General features: G+C 37.8%; 1 protein-coding gene across 8 annotated transcripts in view; it reads right to left on the bottom strand.

Annotated features, from left to right (window-relative positions):
- Window positions 1–9,362: 9,362 nt before the first annotated feature.
- Window positions 9,363–22,518, bottom strand: part of MCTP1 (multiple C2 and transmembrane domain containing 1) — a 1,157,412-nt gene continuing 1,144,256 nt past the window's right edge. For all 8 annotated transcript variants that reach the window (XM_073678366.1, XM_073678374.1, XM_073678380.1 and 5 more), the window contains 2 exons: window positions 19,014–19,111; window positions 9,363–11,839 (listed from right to left, as the gene is read on the bottom strand). In XM_073678366.1, the coding sequence (XP_073534467.1) occupies window positions 11,768–11,839; window positions 19,014–19,111 (170 nt within the window). In that variant the 3' untranslated portion in view covers window positions 9,363–11,767. The remainder of the gene's footprint in view (window positions 11,840–19,013; window positions 19,112–22,518) is intronic.

The raw sequence follows: 22,518 nt of genomic DNA, 5'->3' as shown, positions 1-22,518 counted from the left end.
TTTTCACTAAATAATCCTGCTCACACTTACGGTTTTGTGTTACGGACACAACACCTTTTTCCATCCTTTAGTAATAATGTGTAAGCAGCCTCAGGCACCCCTCCCAGTTGGTCCATATGCAGACAGAACTGCAAGCTTTATTAAAATGAGGGTTTGTTCAGTCGTGCTGCTACCATCAGACATACGATGTAACTGATTTCTTCAACCCAATTGATATGTTTAACAGATAATCCATCAACATGTTTCAGAGTAGTACAGACCCATTCTTCATTTATCATACAATCCAAATTTTAGTGGACAATAGCGATCATACATCGGTCTCCTATTGACTATACAGCCACTATCCAGGTCTTGCCTTTGAAGCCTTTTTGATACATACCACTTTCCGTAGCTGTTGTAGTTAACCTGCTATGATGACTTGCCTTTCTTCTATACTGGTTTACAATGTCATTTAATATCAATACAAGCTGAATAGCCTTCATGATTATAACTTGGTTTAAAGAATACATCAACGATCTTGGATTGGTCTTTTCTATTATGAATCAGTAATCTTAAAGGGGTTGTCCAATCTTACACGACAAGTCTGCAGTTACTCCATGTGACTGTAGACTTGTGAATCCTCACATCTCACGCACTGCTTACTGTGAGGATTCTCCGTTGCCAGTGATCATGTGACTGCAAGTATGCGATATGTATACTCCCGGCCACATTCCGACAAGATGGGCGTGGTGTCGCCCAAAGCTAGTTGGAATGTGGCCGGAAGTATGGATATCACATACTGGCAGTCATATGACTGCCGCCCCCGGCAACGGAGAATCCTCATGGCGCACACAATGTGAGGATTCACAAGTCTGCAGTCATATAGAGTAACTGCAGACTTGTAGTTTAAGACCAGACAACCCGCTTAAGGATATCAGGGTTTCCACCATTTTCCACCATTTCCACCATTTGCTATACAAGTTACAGAAATCGGTATACATTTTTAACATATACTAATTTCATACATAGTTTTCTATCTGTTTTTATATTTGTATGTATTGGGATTATGATCCATTCTTTTTTATCTGTTTATTACTTTTTTGGGAAGTTAACGCCCATGACCATGTGTTTAACTGGTACCTGCACAGGTTTGACTCTATTTGTTCTATATATTTATTTAGTTTGAGTTGTCTTGTTTGTATGATAAATTGTCTTCATGAAGAAGGTCTGCATGATCGTGAAATGCATCTACAAATTAACAAATATATAATTTGTATTGATGAAATATGAAAAAGATGGTCTGTATGACCTTGAAACGCGTTGACAGATTAACAAATATATATTGTGTATTGATGAAATCTGAAACATCACATGCCTGTAGCAGCGTAATCGAATGAACCCTCATTTTGATAAAGCTTGCTCTTCTTAGCATCCATGGACAGTTACATGTGGACCAGGTAAGCAACGAATTGCAATTTTGTAACAGATGGAGAGTGAAGTTTGTAGACCACTGTTCTAGAGACTTGAAATATATCCAGTCAATGTTGGGGCCTTTATAAAATAAAACTCCAGTGAATAAAATAGTGGTGCCGTACAGTGGTTAAATAATCTGAGATTCGAATCCAGCTTCCTATGCATGACAGGTAGAGGCCCAACAGAATACGCCTGAACTATGCATGGCAGGTGGTGCTACGATGCACCATAAAATGTGCACATTGATGTTCTCATGCTGTACGTAGACCTAAAGTATAGCACAAAGTTACCATCTATGGTGGCTAGTAATACTGGGGATATTGGGTGTAGGACCAGGTAGAGCTTTTGGTATCTTTCGATCCAAATATAAAAAAACAGCATTATAAAAATGCTATTCTCCTGTATTAAGGCTATTATGATTTGTGTTCCAACTTTAACCACAGCTTTTGGATTTTTAATATATTATTCTAAAAGTACATAAAAACTGCATATACATATACATGGAAAGATACATGATGACATATGATACCTGTACTTACGTTTGTCAACTATTTAATCTATAGCTTTCCCCATATATAACTGTAGTGCACTATATATTAGCCCATAGACACTCAATAACAATTCTACCAGTTGACATCAGCGCTATCTTTACAAGTAATGGTGGTATAGTCACTTACAAGGGTTTTTTCCAGTCCCTCATCATCGAGGGTCTATCTAATGGCTAACACGGTACAAAGATAAGTATAATGTACGTTGCAGAATCACATCATCTAGAATTCAATAAGGAAAAATATATATATATATATATATTTTTTTTACAAAAACATAATCCTATAAGGGTCGTATGTTTCCAATTTTTTGCTTTGCAGCAATTATTTGTATTTTTATAAAATCGCCAGTGATAACTCATCATTTGACTTTTGAAGTACTTTTAGGTTCATGTTTCCCTATTAAAGTGCTCCGACATCATTACATCCCCTATTAAATATTATAATAATGGGCAGGTATGGGCTAGGAGTATGACAAGAGGTTACTGCATTGGACAGGGACGTAGGCACAAAACATACTAATATAATCATTATTAATTGCAATCAAGCTACAAAGAGTAATAAAAAGTAGAGAAAATGTCTAATTACAACAATATATTACAAAAGAAAATTCCCTTTTTGTGCAGAATTCTTTCTTTCTTCATATGCGTCACTGAAACCTATGGCCATTTGTGAACGTTTATTACATATTATTACAAAGTAATTATTCATGTACATAAACATAAAGCTGTAGTTTGGCAACTGTTTACAAGGAAAGTATTTACCTGGTACTGTAATTACAAGAAAGGGTGCAAGATTACACAGGACAGGGTTTTCTGGCTCACTGTAGAGGTAGAGGAGCTGCAGTAGGCTAGTTCATTTACACATCACATGGATTTCTTGCAAACAGAATCACTTTAAGGATGGCTCAATGCAAACAAAATGGAAATATATGGATGACGTCTAATTACTATATCTTAATTTAAGGATATTCCCAAAAGTGCATCTTATTATGAAGGCTTCTCTAAATACAAATTAAGATTTTTGAGGAGTTTGGACAAACTCTTACTCATATGCTTTATTTGGTCATCTAGATGGAGGACTCAATTCTAGAAACCAGGGTATTATAAAAATCAGCCCATCCTCAGGATGCCCTCAGCATTCCATGACCTGAATTCATTGCAGGACTTATATTTTGCTAACAGAATGCTTACACCAGTCAACTTTTTTAAGTTAAAGTTGACGCAAGATGTTTAAACAGTTATTAGAAATGTTCTACAGCAATTTGATCCGAAGAACAGCTTTCAACGACAGTGACTCAAGGCGCCAACGTGCTTGCATACATAAGATCTTAGTATAAAAAGATTGGAAATACAATAACGCAATAGGGTCTTTTCCTGGCAAAATGTGATGAAAAGAAGAGAAATTGCTCACCTGATTAAGGTTGTGCATCCACAACCACAGGTATTGCTTGAAAACCAGCTGCCGCAGACCCACAAGGAGGAAGAAGCCTGCTTGAGGAAAAGAAGGGGGTAAAACTGCGTTGAAGAATAGAGATTCATGGACAAATGGAGCCAGGCACTTGATGGAATACAAACGTAGTTTTATTGTCAACGCGTTTCAAAGTTACACAAAAGATGAAGTTTGGTGTAACTTCGAAACGCGTTAACAATAAAACTACATTTGCTTTCCATCAAGTGCCTGGCTCCATTCGTCTATGAATCTCCATTCGGCAGCGCAACTTTAACCCCTTTTTTCCTCAAGTAGATAAGAACTTAGGTATACATTTCTCATCTGTAGACAACCAAACTTTCAACCCCTGTAGTTGCAGTTGATGAGATCTGCTGTTGAGGACTAATTAACTGATTAAAATATTTTTATCCAACTATATGCACCTGATGTGATGATCTAAGTATACTGTATTCTGCCATTCTATAGAACCCTTTACAGAAATTTTATTTAAAGTAATTAGGCAAATAAAATCAAAATGTAAAATCAATAGTTGGTCTATAATGCCTCGTTATTAAAGTCATTTATACTTGATTCCAATGTCCTACAACTTTAAATTACTAACCCCTCTTTATCCTATTGATCTTCATTATGAGACATTTCTCTCCAATACTGCCAGATTATAAAGATAGTATTTTTTTTACCTATCCAGATTCCATCAAACTTAAAGGAGTATTCCCATCGTCAAGATCCTCTCCCAATATGTAGTAGATGTAATAATAATAATATTAAAGTAAAATGTAAAAAACTGCAGTGCCGCTGCTGCTATAGTACGATCAGATAGGCAAAGAGACGCAATCTCAAAGCACCGTATGCACTGGTGCAAATAATAATATCATTTTTTTAATAATAATATTAGAAATACCTCAAATTAGAAATGTAGTATAGTTTTTCTGATTCGCTATCTCTCTTACCTCATGTGTAGGCATTGCAGGACCTTAGATATCCATGGTTATGACCACTAACAACTAGCTAACTAACTGTCACTATATCTATGGTCGTAACCATGGATATCTAAGGTCCTGTAATGCCCTACACATGAGGAAAGAAACACAGCGAATCAGAAGAACTATACTACATTTCTAATTGGAGGTATTTGCTAATATTATTATTATTATTATTATTATTATTATTATTACTACACCTACTACATAAAGGGATAGGGTCTTGGAGATGGGAATACCCCTTTAATGTATTAGGAGAATTCCCTCATTTACACAATAATCCTCACACCACAATCAGGAAGTGAAATTATTCTGGCGCAACAGGAGAACATAAGTTCAGTCAAGCTCCTTTATAAAATTTTCTTATATAATAAGGACCTGTGCCACCACTCTTAAGGCTTCCATACAACTTGAAAACACTTGTTCAGCCCACAGCTATCGCTTCTGAACCACCCATATGCACCGTCGCATTGGTTGAGCTTGCATGTGTTTTATGTAGGAAGAAGGGAGCTTTTTCCCTGGAGAAATAACGAGATCTGGTATTAAAAATGACTATACTTGGTCCTTCACTCAGAAAACATTGGCTTTAGCTGTTTGCTTTTTTATCTAAAGTGTATGGAGGCATTTAGACTAAATCCTCTTTTATTTGTTAATTACAAAGTACGTATTTCGAGTGTGTATTGTAGAGTATTTCTTCTGAGCCTGGCTGAGAGCTGGATGTGAGGTTACTAAATCCAGATATCTGTAAATTTACTAACGAATATGTAAGAAAGGGTCACAAATATATTCATCTTGATTGTGAAAGGTTTTGTCTACTCCCCATTAGCTGTATTACGGCATGTAAGAGGGTCACACAATAAGGACCCCCTATAAGCCATTTGAATGAATATCTACCATTCTCTCTCTAGAAGTCTTATAGCATCCAAAAATTACACATATATCTATGTAAAGGGATTTTTTTAATAGAGCTTTCCAAACAATGAGTATAATGAATGCACAAAACAATAAATATAATAAATCTAACTTCAGTGTATATGAACTGTGAAGAGGAACAGAATTTCCGAATGCATTAATAGCTTAGTAAGTGGCATGGATGCATAGACACGGAGAAAGTAACTGAATAGATGAGTGGAGGACAGTCAGCTAAGATAGGCACATGTTGTTAAACTGTTAGATATAGAACAAAGTAATAAATCTTGATACCTTGTTTCTATAGCAATTATGTACAGTAGATCATGTGTGGTATTACCTGTTGCATTGTAAAAATCTCAGAAGTAAGAGAATATGGCATGGTCATCTTCCAGCTAGTATTACATCTATAAATCCCTTATTTCAGCATGCTGTAAGATATTCCCCCCTTTCACAAAAGACATAAATTTGCTACGGTTTCATACTCTCATATAAATGTTATCTTAATAGCTTACAAATAATTGGTAAGTCCAAGTGGTGTGAGTTACAGAACCTCAGTATAGTATAATGGAGGACAATTTTGATCCTCATTTAGAGCATCTATTTCAATATTAGCCTTAAACGAACATTTCACACTAGAGTTGGTGCAATTCAATTAAAAGGACTCGGTCTAAAGACCCCGTCCGTGACCTGTAGTTGGCGGATGGGCGCCCTGTGAACTGCCTCTTACATGACGCATCCCTAGCTCCTCTTTTGATTATCTGGCCTTGCACAATATCATCATAGCAATGATGTGCTATCACACCAGGCTGGCTAATCAAAAGAAGAGCCATGTCTGGCAGGTAAGAGGTGGCTCGCTGTGCTCCCATCCGGTAGCCACATCCTACTGTTGAGGCTGCTGGACCGGGTTCTGCAAACCGAATTGCGCTATCTCTACTTATCACCCATCCAGACTATAGATGATAAGTATATGATTGCTTTGTGTCCGACCACTGGGACACTACTGAATGTGGGACACTATGTGAATGGAGCAGTAGTGCACAAGTGTGACCAGTGCTTTATTCTCTGTCTCAGAGTAGGGGTCATCATGTGCTCTGTCACTTCCATGGATTCACAGTACCTAATGGTGGTCTCATGTGCACTACCGCTCCATTCCCATGTGACTTGGGGATCTCCATTCATGTGATCATTTTGACCTCCAGCAATCATATATTTATCATCTATCCTGTGCACAGGGAATAATTGTTTTTGTGGTAAATCTCCTTAAATGTAAGCAAAGTGTATTCCTTTATACATCCAATGTGATGCATAGTCAGTTTAGTAAATATTAAATTTTATAACAAAAAATCTGAAAGACTTCAGTAACCTGAGGCACACTGGTTGATAGTCAGATGTTGCATAACAACACCACTGGTTGCTAGGCATCTATCCATAACAACCAGTGTTTACAATAACTCCGCCATTTATCTAGGCCGCCCTGTGCTGGGGAGAAGGAGAGTGAATGCAGCTGGGCAGTAGTCTGGCCCTATCATACTCATCAGTTTGCTCACATATGAATTTATTTTGAGCATGGGTTAACATTTGGAAAACATTTAATATTATATATAAACACATATAGAAAAATTATGAGTAACTCTGTAGATACATTGAATTACCATACTGAGCTTACACTGTTCCTATGTTGTACTGTGTATAATAGTCCAGAGCTGCATTCACAATTCTGCTACCTTCTATTTGAACTAGACATCTCCTTAGTAACTTGGCTCTTTAGCAATTCCATATGTCACACTACATTCTGAGAGAGATTTCTTTTGCTCCCAAGGGCCCATGCAATATGTATTATGGATCCATAATAATGCGTCATAGCTTGTGTTAGGTCACTATGGCATTTCCATGTGATACCAAACTTATAGGAGAGCAATCAAGATTTTTCCCAATAGGAGAGAAAAGAAGGTGTGCAATATTCCAGCACATGGTGCACTACTGACACCACTAAAATGGAATACAGTGTCCTTATGAAGACACTATACAGCAGTTTACTACATGCCCAAGCTCCGTTATAGGAAACTTTAGAGAACCATGGTCTTTCCTTTGCAGAACAAAAAATCAGAGTCTGCTATAAAGAATACACTTTAATGCATTAAATAAGCAGCGATTGGCAGGAGAGCTGCCTTGGGAGTCGGCAGAATTCTGATTGCAGCTGTGAATTTAGTACTTTAATCTGGTACATAATAAATCAATATATTTGCAATGTTTATGGATATTGTATATATGTAGTTATATCCACACCGTTATATATATAATATATGTAAACATTGCAGATATTTTGATTACTATATATATATATATATATATATATATATATATATATAGTATATATATACACACACATACAGTCATATGAAAAAGTTTGGGCACCCCTATTAATCTTAAGCTTAATGTTTTATAAAAATTGGTGTTTTTGCAACAGCTATTTCAGTTTGATATATGTAATAACTGTTCGACACAGTAATGTTTCTGCCTTGAAATGAGGTTTATTGTACTAACAGAAAATGTGCAATCTGCATTCAAACAAAATTTGAAAGGTGCATAAGTATGGGCACCCTTATCATTTTCTTGTTTTAAATACTCCTACCTACTTTTTACTGACTTACTAAAGCACTTTTTTTGGTTTTGTAACCTCATGGAGCTTTGAACTTTATAGCGAGGTGTATGCAATCATGAGAAAAGCTACTTAAAGTGGCCACTTGCAAGTTGTTCTCCTGTTTGAATCTCCTCTGAAGAGTGGCATCATGTGCTCCTCAAAACAACTGTCAAATGATCTGAAAACAAAGATTATTCAACATAGTTGTTCAGGGGAAGCATACAAAAAGCTGTCTCAGAGATTTAACCTGTCAGTTTCCACTGTGAGGAACATAGTAAGGAAATGGAAGAACACAGGGACAGTTCTTGTTAAGGCCAGAAGTGGCAGGCCAAGAAAAACATCAGAAAGGCAGAGAAGAAGAATGGTGAGATCAGTCAAGGACAATCCTCAGACCACCTCCAGAGAGCTGCAGCATCAACTTGCTGCAGATGGTGTCACTGTGCATCGGTCAACTATACAAGGCACTTTGCACAAGGAGAAGCTGTATGGGAGAGTGATGCGAAAGAAGCCGTTTCTGCAAGCACGCCACAAACAGAGTTGGCTGAGGTATGCAAAAGCACATTTGGAGAAGCCAATTTCTTTTTGGAAGAAGGTCCTGTGGACTGATGAAATCAAGATTGAGTTATTTGGTCATACAAAAAGGCGTTATGCATGGTGGCAAAAAAACACAGCATTCCAAGAAAAACACTTGCTACCCACAGTAAAATTTGGTGGAGGTTCCATCATGCTTTGGGGCTGTGTGGTCAATGCTGGCACTGGGAATCTTGTTAAAGTTGAGGGACGCATGGATTCCACTCAGTATCAGCAGATTCTTGACAATAGTGTTCAAGAATCAGTGATAAATATGAAGTTACAAAGTGGATGGATCTTTCAGCAAGACAATGATCCAAAACACCGCTCCAAATCTACTCAGGCATTCATGCAGAGGAACAACTACAATGTTCTGGAATGGCCATCCCAGTCCCCAGACCTGAATATCATTGAACATCTGTGGGATCATTTGAAGAGGGCTGTCCATGCTCGACGACCATCAAACTTAACTGAACTGGAATTGTTTTGTAAAGAGGAATGGTCAAAAATACCTTCATCCAGGATCCAGGAACTCATTAAAAGCTACAGGAAGCGACTAGAGGCTGTTATTTTTGCAAAAGGAGGATCTACTAACTATTAATGTCACTTTTCTGGTGAGGTGCCCATACTTATGCACCTGTCAAATTTTGTTTGAATGCAGATTGCACATTTTCTGTTAGTACAATGAACCTCATTTCAAGGCAGAAACATTACTGTATCCAACAGTTATTACATATATCAAACTGAAATAGCTGTTGCAAAAACACCAATTTTTATAGAACATTAAGCTTAAGATTAATAGGGGTGCCCAAACTTTTTCATATGACTGTATATATGTGTGTGTGTACATATACTGTGTATATTGCAAAATAGGAATGCTTTAAAAAATAGAAGAGTTAATAATGTATTTTTATTAATTAACAAAATGCAAAGTAAATGATCAATAGAAAAATCTAAATAAATCAATATTTGATGTGATTGTCCTTTGCCTTCAAAATGGCATCGACTCTTCTAGTTACACTTGAGCACAGATTTGGAAGTATCTCAGCAGTGAGGTTGTTCCAAACATATTGAAGAACTAACCACAGATCTTCTGTGGATGTAGGCTTGTGTAAATCCTTCTGTCTCGTTATCCCAGACAAAATCGAGGTTGTTGAGATCAGGGCTCTCTGGAAAAATGGGAGAAAAGGGGGGAGGGGAGGTTCAGCTCACCAAATGTGGAAGAAATGCCTCCATAAAAAACTGTGGTGCACGGACTCCAGACTGGCTTCTGGGCAGAGAGCAACATAGAGAAAAAAAATTCCAGAATCTGCCATGATATGAAATATTTAAACATGACTTTTAACTACATTTTTTTAAAATATGTAAAGACAAAAAATTTCATTAAAATCGAGGAGACAAAAAGAGAGGGAGGGTGGTAGGGAGAAAAAAGGGGGACACAGGTCTACGCGTTTTGAGCTGAGCGCTCTTAATCCTGTTTTAATATTTCATATCATGGCGGATGCTGGAATTTTTATTTTCTAAGTTTTTAAAGGGAACCTGTGACCTGCAGACATAGGGTTAATAGAGTTATTAACCTACCCAGTGCCTGCACTTAGCCGAGCGCTCTCTGGAGGAAACAAACTTTATTCTCTCCGGAAGCGCTCCCGTTTCAGTCAAGGGGGCGGCGCCGACACTGACTGACAGTTGGCCTCAATGCAGAGCCAGCGTCAGTCAGTGCTGGGGGCGCAGTTACAGCAGCCGCTCTCTATACACAGAGCGGTGACTGGACCCCCGCTGGTGCTGCCCCTGTGACTGTAACCAGAACGCTGCCAGGAAGAATAAACTTCATTTTCTCCTCGCAGCGTTCAGCAGTTCAGCTACGTGCAGGCGTCAGTTAGGTTAATAACACTATTAACCTACAGATTAACCCCCTATCTGCAGGTTAATAGCATTTTTTCTGGTGACAGGTTCCCTTTAATGACATTGGTTGTATGTTTGAGGTCTGGAAAAATCTACATCCATAGAAGATCTGTGATCAGTCCAGCTTTGATGCTGTTTTGAAGAGAAAGGGCGATCACTCCAAATATTGATTTGATTTCGATTTTTCCTTTGCTTGTTCGCTTTGCATTTTTATTTTTTTCACACCTGCCTAAAACTTTTTCTCAGTTAATAAATATATATATATATTGTGTGTGTAACAACATTTCAAAGCAGTAGACTAGAATATTAAGAAAGCTGTAGTATAAGATAAAATGAAAACTTTCTCACCCATTAAATGCCCGTCACTCCAGTGCTGCTGCTTTGGTCCCTGCCGGTTTTGCAGCTATGACATTTGCAGCAGTGACGCTTGCATCTACACATGTGACCATCCAGTCCAGTGAATGACTGCAGCGTTCACGTGTACATGTGAATGATTCATGTGATGTCATCACCGCTGGACAGCTAGAAACTACCTGTAGTGTTGGAGTGACGGGGGAGTTAATGGATGAGCAATGCTTATTTTTTCTGTTTGCTCTTATTAGGCAGCTGTAATAAAATCCCCTTTAAGCTTTTCCTTAGAAGCGTCTCATTGACTGAAATTTCAATTCTGTTCATTGGTTAATTTATCATATGGAATCCAGTATTATACATGTAAATTTTTTTCTTATGCAAACAAAATATTTGGCTTACTTTGGTTTATTTGCTTGAAGAAGATGATTGTATGTGTGATAGTCCTAAGCAGCTGAGGAGCTTGAGGGACAGATCATAGAATGAATGACACCATAGCGCACATGTTCTAATAGCCCAGACAAGCCTGATCTAATACACCAAAAACAGGGAACTGCTAGGCACTGAATCCAAAAGTGCATATTCTTCTTTAAATATCCAAAGAATCACTCTGTATGAGAAGTATAGCTTTTTTGGCTAAAGCATGTGCATATAGTGTGCAGCCTATCTCAGCCATGTAGTAATAGAAGACAATATCTACACTATCCCGAATGCTGCATCATTTACAGCATCACGCCACTGACCCGGGCAGAGCATTCACACAGCAAGACATGAACTTCCCAGTTTATATCAAATTCGTATTGTACAATGGTATCTGCCTTTATACAATATATACAAATTGTCACAATCATGATAAAAAATACAGTATAAGGGAACATAAACAATGGAAACGCGTGTGAGGCCGCAGGGCTTCCCTTTTTCAGCGGCGAGCAGATGCCGTTCTCCTCCATGCGTAGCACTGGCTAACCAAGATTATTTTTCTTCCTTTTGCTGGGGCTGTGACCGGCGTCTGGTTTTAGTTCCCGATATTGCACCTGTTTAAACATGGAAAATCAGAGATAAAAGTGGTCGGTAGATGATTTGTTGTAATAGAAGGAATTAGCCAGTTTTATCAGCCTGAGAACAGAATTAAGGCCACAGCTGGGATTGAGGAATACGAGATAGAAAGATAGGAAAGAAGGGAAAAATTGTAGCAGAAATGAGAAAACTGTGACTAGAAAAACACAACATGGATTTGGGCAAAATTTCCCACCATAACGCACTACTGTTGAAACTAATTTTATAACTTGAATGATTAGGTATTTCCTATTCTGGCAGGTAGAGAAGCTGGGATCTTTGGACAATGGGGTTTGCATGATGTTCTATCATGTAGTCTACTCCGACATAAATTTGGTACGAAACGAGCATTCAGTCTAAGCAGATAATGGAGCCAAGCAATGACTTTTCCCCTGAGAACTGTCTGTGAAGTGAGTTAGTATTTATAAATGAGCGCTGATTGACTATATAGAAGTTGATTGTTGCTGGTTTATGGCCCAGTTCACATAGCGAACAAATCTGTACGGGGAAAGAAAGATTGTTAATACCACCTTTCTGTGACTATAGTGAATGTTATCTGCAGCCCATCGCCTGTAGACACGGACTATCAAGCAGTCGGCAAATGAGCGTTTTGGCGGCAAACGCATGGATTTTGATCGGCCATGTGTGAATTTACACTTACCAATAGCTATAATAATGATGAAAAAGACTAGATACTACAAATGGTGCTTGCTGGACAATCTTGGTGCATGTTTAGACACCTTGGTCTAACCTTATTCTACTTCTTGGTTAGCTTACTCTAGACCGGTTTTTCCCAAACTCCAGTCCTCACAGCCCCCAACAGATCATGTATTCAGGATTTATGGAGTTATTATTAAGGCATCAGAAATTGCAACACCTGTGCAATACCAAGGAAATCCCGAAAACATGATCTGTTGGGGGCCAAGAGGACTGGAGTTTGGGAAACACTACTCTAGATCATTGTGCTAAAATGTTGGTGTAATCTGGTAAATCCCTGCTAGTCACTCCTCTTTTCAGGGAAGGAGCGAGGCTTTGAGCACAAAAAAGTGTGCCCTACAATTCAGGCTCAATTTGAATAGTAAATAACCTAAAATCTACTATGATGTAATAATTAATAAAAAATAAATTACTTTATTATTCATAGAAATAAGTAAATCCAATAGTGCAATGGAATCTCCAGTGCAGATCACAAAAAAACACATAAAAACAAAAGAGAAAATAAAATGACACAACTTGTAGTCAATGATAGTAAACAATACATATCATTGTACCAAGTACCAGCAATAGACTAATAACTATATTTAAAATAATAATATTAATAATAATAATAAATATAATAAATAAAAGGAGGATCATGGTATAAAAAAATATTTTTATTTATTTCTTTTACTCACTTATATAAAGCCACACCGCTTTACAGATGTCATTGGCTGTATCCATCGGAACTAACAATCTAATTTTCCTAACAGTATGTCTTTGTAGTATGGGAAGCAACTGGAGGAAAAACAGGGAGAACATACACACTTTTGGCAGATGTTGTCCTTGGTGAGATTTGAACCCAGGATCCTAGTACTGCAAAGCAACACTGCTAACCACTGAGCCACTGTGCTGCCCAAATGTAGTATAAATGATTACTAGCCAAAAAGCAATCAACAGTCTGATCATAACATGATTTATGAAGGAAGAACATCAAGTCACAACATGATTCTAGAAAGTAATATTATCTAATGACATGTCTACAAACTTCCTGACGAAGAGTGCGAAACGCTTGTTAAGGTGTCTGCACTAGAGGCATTATATTTATCAGCATCATATCATCAGGTAATTCTATATTCTAAAATTATATTGTGATCAGATGTTCATCATGCCAGCTGGAAGTTGGTACTACTACATGTACTAGAGGTGTTTATATTCGAGGGGCTACACCCATTGGTATTATGTCATCAGATAACATTACTTTCTAGAATCATGTTGTTATTTGATGTTCATCATTCATAAATCATTTTATGACCTGACTGGTGATTGAATATTTTGGCTAGTAATCATTTATATAATATTTAATATCACAATCCTACATTAATTTACTATTATTATTGTGAGTATAGTTACTAGTTTGTTTCTGGTGCGTGGTACAAAAATATATAGATATATGTATATATCTATATATATATAGATATATATATATATATAGTTTACAAATGATTTTCACTACAAATTATGTTATTTCCTATCCTCTCTTTTGTTTTTATGTGGGTTTTGTTGTGGTCTGCATTGGGGATTTCCCCTTACTCCTTTGGGATAAGATTTTTCTAATAATTTCTATTTATATATTGCTTGTTTTGATTTTTTTGTAGGATTAATCAATCTGCATAGTAATCTGCTCCTTTGTTTTGAAAACTATTTTACATTTGAGAATCATTTATAAAGAGTAACTAAACATTGTGAAATATTTTTTTTTAAACGTTATATGTAGGTCCTTTTTTACCATACAGACTGAGTGCAAAGAAAGTGTTCACTTTCTATTGAATCCATACTTTGCTCTCTACGTGCGCTCCGTCAGGTGCTGTGCACTCCTGCCTCCTGAGCCGCACACTTCTAAGAGAGTTTTTATGGGTCTCAGGAACAGGACCCCCACCAATCTACACAGAATTAAGGGGCCTGAAACATATAAAAAAAAGTATCTAAAAATGTAGTTTCCCTTTTTAACTTACATCCTTTTCTTTGCACTTTCCAGATGTGGTAGAATTCATTCAGGTATTTTTGTGCCTGTCCCAATTTTCTGAATTTGCTTGCATAAATAAATATGCATAAAAGCTACAGGAACAACCCCCTTTACAGTACATGCATGAAACTTATACTTTGGATATTTAAAAAATATATATTCTCCCCAAGAAACAGTGCCATATATAATACCCAATAAAAAAACTCTTCCAGCTGAAAATCCAGGTAAAAAAAACAGAACTTTATTCCAGTGCAATTAAAAAATGAATGACATCTTCAATTTCATCCAGCAATATAGTACAAATTTCTTAGGCATTTTTCACTGTAAACCATGGATCCATGATTAAGGACTGGTTTACAGTTTACATGTAGGAAATTTATATTACATTGCTGGATGAAATTGAAAATGTCATTCATTTTTTAATCACACTGGAATAAAATTCGATTTTTTTTCTGGATTTTCGGCTGAAGGTGTTTTTCTATTGGTTGTATACAGCGCTGAGTCTAGCAGGAGTGGCTTCCCCCGTGCTGAGGATCTCATATAGCGGGCGTGAGCTGGTTGTTCCTATTTTTGCAATTTTCCATATGTAATATACAGATAGTATTAACATATTAACTGCTATAATAGATGGTACCCTCAATACTTGTACTGTGAAATACAATGGATGTCATACAGTGTGTAAGTAAGGGAGGCCGGTGTTTAACACAATTTCTTGGATATAGATACTCTGTATCACTCAGTTTGTCAACTATAAATTAGCAGGTTAAGGAGCAAGACCCATCATTTTAAGCTGTAGCTTTGAGAGGGCTCTGGGCTGTTTGCCATTATCTTCCCTATGGAAAAGCAACAACTCAAAAATAACGAAGATCAGCAATGTACAAAATAAATAGCTTTATATATAAAGGTCTGTTCACTGTATACAGTTAATAAGTAAAGAAAAGACTAAAATGTAAGCCACCTGATAATATACAGCATACATGAGTAATACAATAACGTCTATATACATTGGGGAGAATTCACAGACATTACCACTTAGCTGCAGTATACCATTTCTGTCCCAAAATAACTCGAGCAAAACGCCTTGTATTGTTCAATGCATATTGGATTTGTGATAGGTCTATATTTTTTATTTGCTAGTCTGGTTCCTGAACTTTCTACCACCACCATGTCTGGAGATATTGCAGTGGCTTCATTACAAATAAATGAGGAATGTTCCTGATATGGGGACCCTATTTCCAGGGCCCCATTATCAGGCACATGTGCGTCTACATTACACATTTTGTCACATTCAGGTAAAACAACGTGTCAAACAATATTAAAATGTATATTGCATCATGCATTATCCCAAAATTTCAGGTGGTTAAAGGAACCTAATTTGGAACTTTTGGGTGCAGACCCACTTATTCATGTCAGTATGTTTCTATGTGCCGTCTTTCATGTGCTTTAGAAGTATTTCATTTAGAAATTGTCACTTATAATGAGATAACTATATAAGCCTGTATGCAGCCTGAAGAAATAGTATATGAAGTATATGAACCTTTATGCTTCTAGGAATCAAACTGAACCATTCTGGAAGACAAAGCTTCCTTAGAACCATCCACTCACTTAATCTTTACAGTGTGCATTATGCATACTGCCAGGATTCTCCTCAACTGACAGATCGATCAGGCAGTCATGTGTTGACTAGATTCTTATACACTTCTCTGGATAGAATACTCAACAAAGTGGATGAGCATAGAACATTAAGAAAACTTTGAGAGAAGCGGATGAGAATTTAGTCGGTATGTGACTGCCAGCTCTATCTGGCCATCAAGGAGAATCCTGACAGTATCCATAGTTGCCCACTATCAGAATTTCCCAATATGTAGTCCCATAAAATGACTGCAGAAATTTACTTAAAGCCTAAAAACCCCTTTACTCTTAGGCCTATGCCCAGACGATGGTTAGGTTTTATTTTACGGATTAGTGATGCATTGTGCCACCAATGTTTCTACTTCTGTTGGAGAGTGTTGGAGAAGGTGGTCGCTGGTGGTGGCATTAATGGTTGTCAGGAGAAAATAATATCTTTCTTCTATAAGTGCTCTTTACTACAAATTCATTGATTATGTCCAAAATACTGACATTTCAGGTCCAGAGGGGGAGAGTGTCATTAAAGGGGTGGTCCGAAGGCAAAACTAAATTTTATGTACACACGTGGTCAAAATTGTTGGTACCCCTCGTTTAATGAAAGAAAAACCCACAATGGTCACAGAAATAACTTGAATCTAACAAAAGTAATAATAAATTAAAAATCTATGAAAATTAACAAATGAAAGTCAGACATTGCTTTTCAACCCTGCTTCCACAGAATTTTAAAAAAAATTAAACTCATGAAATAGGCCTGGACAGAAATGGTGGTGCTCTTAACTTAATATTTTGTTGAACAACCTTTTGAGGCAATCACTGCAATCAAACGATTCCTGTAACGGTCAATGAGACTTCTGCACCTCTCGACTGGTATTTTGGCCCACTCCTCATGAGCAAACTGCTCCAGTTGTCTCGTGTTTGAAGGTTGCCTTTTCCTGACGGCATGTTTCAGCTCTTTCCAAAGATGCTTAATAGGATTTAGGTCAGGGTTCATAGAAGGCCACTTCAGAATAGTCCAATGTTTTCCTCTTAGCCATTCTTGGATGTTTTTAGCTGTGTGTTTTGGGTCATTATCTTGTTGCAAGACCCATGACTTGTGACTGAGACCAAGCTTTCTGACACTGGGCAGCACATTTCTCTCTAGAATCCCATGATAGTCTTGAGATTTCATTGTACTCTGCACAGATTCAAGACATCCTGTGCCAGATGCAGCAAAGCAGCCCCAGAACATAACAGAGTCTCCTCCATGTTTCACAGTAGGGACCGTGTTCTTTTCTTGATATGCTTCATTTTTCCGTCTGTGAACATACAGCTGATGTGCCTTGCCAAAAACTTCCATTTTTGTCTCATCTGTCCATAGGACATTCTCCCAGAAGCTTTGTGGCTTTTCAACATGTAGTTTGGCAAATTCCAGTCTGACTTTTTTATGATTTTTTTTCAACAATGGTGTTCTCTTTGGTTGTCTCCCTTGAAGTCCACTTTGGATCAAACAACGACAGATGGTGCGATCTGACACTAATGTTCCTTGAGCTTGAAGTTCACCTTCAATCTCTTTAGAAGTTATCCTGGGCTCTTTTGTTACCATTCGTATTATCCGTCTCTTTGATTTGTCATCAATTTTCCTCTTGCGCCACGTCCAGGGAGGTTGGCTACAGTCCCATTGATCTTAAATTTCTGAATAATATATAAACTGTAGTCACAGGAACATCAAGCTGCTTGGAGATGGTCTTATAACCTTTACCTTTAACATGCTTGTCTATAATTTTCTTTCTAATCTCCTGAGACAACTCTTTCCTTTGTTTCCTCTGGTCCATGTTGAGTGTGGTACACACCATGTCACCAAACAGCACAGTGAGTATCTGTAGCTATATATACAGGCCCACTGACTGATTACAAGATTGTAGACACCTGTGATGCTAATTAGTGGACACAACTTGATTTGTCCCTTTTGTCACATTATTTTCAAGGGTACCATCATTTTGTCCAGGCCTATTTCATGAATTTAATTTTTTTTTAAATTCTGTGGAAACGGGGCTGAAAAGTGATGTCTGACTTTTATTTGTTCATTTTCATAGATTAATTTATTATTACTTTTGTCAGATTCAAGTTATTTCTGTGACCATTGTGGGTTTTTCTTTCATTAAATGAGGGGTACCAACAATTTTGACCACTTGTGTAAATCCCTATCTATTTGATGCCATAATGTAAGCTATTTTCTAATATACTTGCTTTAAAAATTCCCTACCGTTCCCTAACTACATCTAACTGCTATTTTTTTTTCTTACTTCCTGTCTGATGATGATTCGTTACAACACCTGGCAGAGACCAGTGATGTCACTTGCGGGGGAGTGGTGCTAATCTCCTGCACACCAGATACTGTAACACCGCTGTGTTGTTACTGCAGAAGTGAGCTGCCAAAAGAGTGGGCACTGTCAATGTGCACAACGCACAGTGAACAGCCTGAAATCAGAGCAGTGACCAGCCCCGCCCCTGAAAGCACATCACTGATGAAGCTTCATTTAAGCGAGGGGGCAGAGGCTGCGGCAGTGAGTATCCCTGCATGCACTGGGGGATCTCAAATGAATCATCATCAGACAGGAAGTAGAAAAAAATAGACTAGCTGTTAGATAGTGTAGTTAGGAAATGGTAGGGAATTTTTAAACCAAGTATATTAGAAAATAGCTTAGAATATGGCATCAAATAGATAGGGATTTAGATAAATTTTACCTTCACATCCTTCAGACCACCCCTTTAATCTAATAAAGAGACACATAATGGTCATGTACAGAATGTATGGAACCTACCAGCTGCACATCAGAAGGAACTCTGGTGAGGAAGTCAAGAATCTCATTATTGTCAATCATATATGGACTACGAATCTTCTTTGTAAACTTATTTATTCCTATAATTGCAGAAAAAAATGAAGACATGACTTAAATACATTAACCATAATGTTTGATACAATTCATTCTCGTTTGTTCTGATCCTCGTTATGAAAGAAAACTCGCACTGCCCTACAACCACCATTATGTGACTTCACCAAATTCTCATACCAGCTCTTATCTGTTTTACCCAAAAACAACTTCATACAGCTATTAATGAGAAGTGTGGCTGATGGGAGGCGATAAACTTTCATCGAAGTGCAAAGTTTGTAAATCTCATGAATGTCTTTATAAAATATAATACATGAAATGGTTGTACAGGTATGAAGCGATAATAAAGTAATATAAAAATGAGGTACAAGTAATATCTAAAAATGATTTTCAACATTTCCAGACAATCTAACTCTGACATCAGGTTTAGGGTGCCTGTGATGGTGCTAATATAGGCAGACGAGAAACAAAACATGTTTGCTTCAGTTAAAGAAGCACTCCCATCAAAGTTTTTATCCTCTTAATATATTACAATCATATTACATACTGTAGCACTGTGTTCTTACAATTGCTCATTTTGCCTTTCTACCCAGCTAATTATTATCTTTTGTCTGCTCTATGTAGAAGCAGGAAGTCTCTTGTCCCCGCAGAAATCATCCCCCTTTTCAACTCCTAACCCAACTGCTCTGCTCCTCCCCCTGCCAGGAACTTTTGCAGTGATTGATGAGTCATACAGGGAAAACTGAGCTCCGGTTTCTACACAGAGCTAAGGAGGATTCAGCTAGTCAGTTTTTAATCATGTGATGTCATAGACCTAATGGAAGACAGAAGAATTTGTTGGGTAGGAGGACAGAATTAGCAATTGTATGTACCCAGTGCTATATAATATGATGATTGCAATATATTAAGAGGATACAAATTTTGATGGGAGAAATCCTTTAAGTAAACCCCGTAAAGGGAGAAAAGTCATATTCAAAACCTTTAACCCCTTCACCCCGAAGCCTGCTTTCACCTCCTGTTTGACCAGGCCAATTTTTTCAGTTCTGAACACTGTCATTTTATGAGGTAATAACTCTGGAACGCTTCAACGGATCTTAGTGATTCTGAGAATAGATTCTCGTGAAATATTGTACTTCATGATAGTGGTAACATTTGTTCAATACGACTTGCGTTTATTTGTGAAAATATCGGAAATTTGGAGAAAATTTCTCAATTTTCAAACTTTTCATTTTTATGCCCTTAATCCAGAGAGATATGTCACACAAAATAGTTAATAAATTACATTTCCCACATGTCTACTTTACATCAGCACAATTTTAGAAACGTAATTTTTTTTGTTAGGAAGTTAGAGGGGTTAAAATTTTATCAGCAATTTCTAATTTTTCCAACAAAATTTACAAAACCATTTATTTAGGGGCCAGATCACATTTGAAGTGACTTTGAGGGGCCTATATGACAGAAAATACCCAAAAATGACACCATTCTAAAAACTGCACCCCTCAAAGTTCTCAAAACCACATTCAAGAAGTTTATTAACCCTTTAGGTGCTTCACATGAATTAATGCAATGCGGAAGGAAAAAATTAACATTTTACTTTTTTTCACAAAAATTTTACTTTAGCCTGAAATTTTTTTATTCTCACAAGAGTAACAGGAGAAAATGGACCCCAAAATTGTTCTGTGATTTCTCCTAAGTAAGTTGATACCAAATATGAGGGGGAAAACTGTTTGGGTGCACGGCAGGGCTCAGTAGGGAAGGAGCACCATTTGACAAAAGTGAATGCAAAATTGCCTGGAATCGAGAGTGAACGCCATGTTGCGTTTGGAGAACCCCTAATGTGCCTAAACAGTGGAAACCCCCAACAAGTGACCCCATTTTGGAAATTAAACGCCTCAAGGAATTTATCTGGATGTGTGGTGAGCACCTTGAACCATCAGGTGCTTCACTGAAATTTATAAAGTTTTTTTCAAATTTTTTCCACAAAAATGTTCTTTTAGCCCCATTTTTTTCTTTTCACAAGGGTAACAGGAGAAAATGGACCTAAATAATTGTTGTGCAATTTCTACTGAGTACACTGATGTCACGGGTGTGTCAGAGGTGACAGACAGTTGCCCTGCAATAGTTTGCAGGAGATCTCCAAGTTTGGCAATGCAGACAGCTGCCTAGATAGGAGGCTGTGTTCAGGACCCAGCAACTACCTCCCTTTTGTCTGGGTGTATATATACCTGGTGTGTGTCGCCGGTTATACTCATTTCTACTTGGAACTTGGCTGAAGCAGCATCACATCCTCCCTGGAGTCTTGAGGCCGTGTACCCTGTTGGAGTTCTTCAAAATCTAAGTTGTTGTTCCCCTGTGTTGTGTTCCCCTTTTGTCTTTAGAGTGCTAGCGGAGGTTGACTAGTGCTCATCTCCTTCCACCCCCAGCTATAGCCTTACGTCAGGGATAGTAGGGTGAGGCACGTGATCGGCGACAGCTGTGGAGGCTGTATAGGGACGCTAGGGAGAGTCAGGGTGACGCTAGTCCAGATTAGGAGGTCACCTCTTCACCCTTTCTCTAGTGTCTGGGTTCCCTTTCCCTTTCCTCTCTGTGTTGCACTCACACCTGGCGTGACTCTCTGTGTTGCACTCACACCTGGCGTGACAACTTATACCCCATATGTAGGGGAAAACTACTGTTTGGGCGCACGGCAGAGCTCGGAAGGGAAGGAGTGACGGTTTGGAGAGCAGCCTTTGATGGAATGGTCTGTGTGCGCCATGTGGCATTTGGAGAGCCCGATGTGCCTAAACAGTGGAAATCCCCCACAAGTGGCCCTATTTTGGAAACTACACCCCTCAAGGAATTTATGTAGAGGCATAGTTATAGTAGTGATAATAATGCTTTTGACTTTACTGGTGTATGAATTTATAATGTGATGGAATGTGTAATTTGTGTGGAGATTATAAAAGTATGTTGGGTCAGCAGGGTAAAACCAAATTTTATTAATTTACGGACGTGTGGTATGCTTTGAAGCAATCCTTAATGTAAAGGCTAGGTTTCTCAGGGCAGGTTTCACAATCGTAAATCGTGGCTTTTCGTATTCCCCTCTGGAGCATACTCTGCACTTTTTTTGTGAAAATATTGACCTGGTACAATACGGGCATCAGCAGTTTCATAAGTACTGGGACCCTCACCTTCCTGAGTGCCAAACATTAGGCCCTTGATGACTACCTGGTTATGCAGCAATTAAGCAGAATTAAAATATAACTTTTACTAAATTCATTAAAAAGTACCAAAATAGTATAAAAAACACACACAGAAAACACATATAATACAAAAATGCAAAAGAGCCCTTATCCCTGTATAGGAAAAACAGCAACAATGGTCAACCAGTTTCAACAAGGCAAAATCCATCAATCCTTTACACTACATCATATAGCCACCGCAGGACTAACATTTG

The sequence above is a fragment of the Phyllobates terribilis genome, unplaced genomic scaffold, assembly GCF_046119375.1.
Source record: "Phyllobates terribilis strain yellow unplaced genomic scaffold, ASM4611937v1 Scaffold_1__5_contigs__length_1240528914, whole genome shotgun sequence".
NCBI lineage: Eukaryota > Metazoa > Chordata > Amphibia > Anura > Dendrobatidae > Phyllobates > Phyllobates terribilis.
The sequence above is the reverse complement of the archived record's forward strand: the minus strand, read 5'-3'. Positions and strand labels throughout refer to the sequence as shown.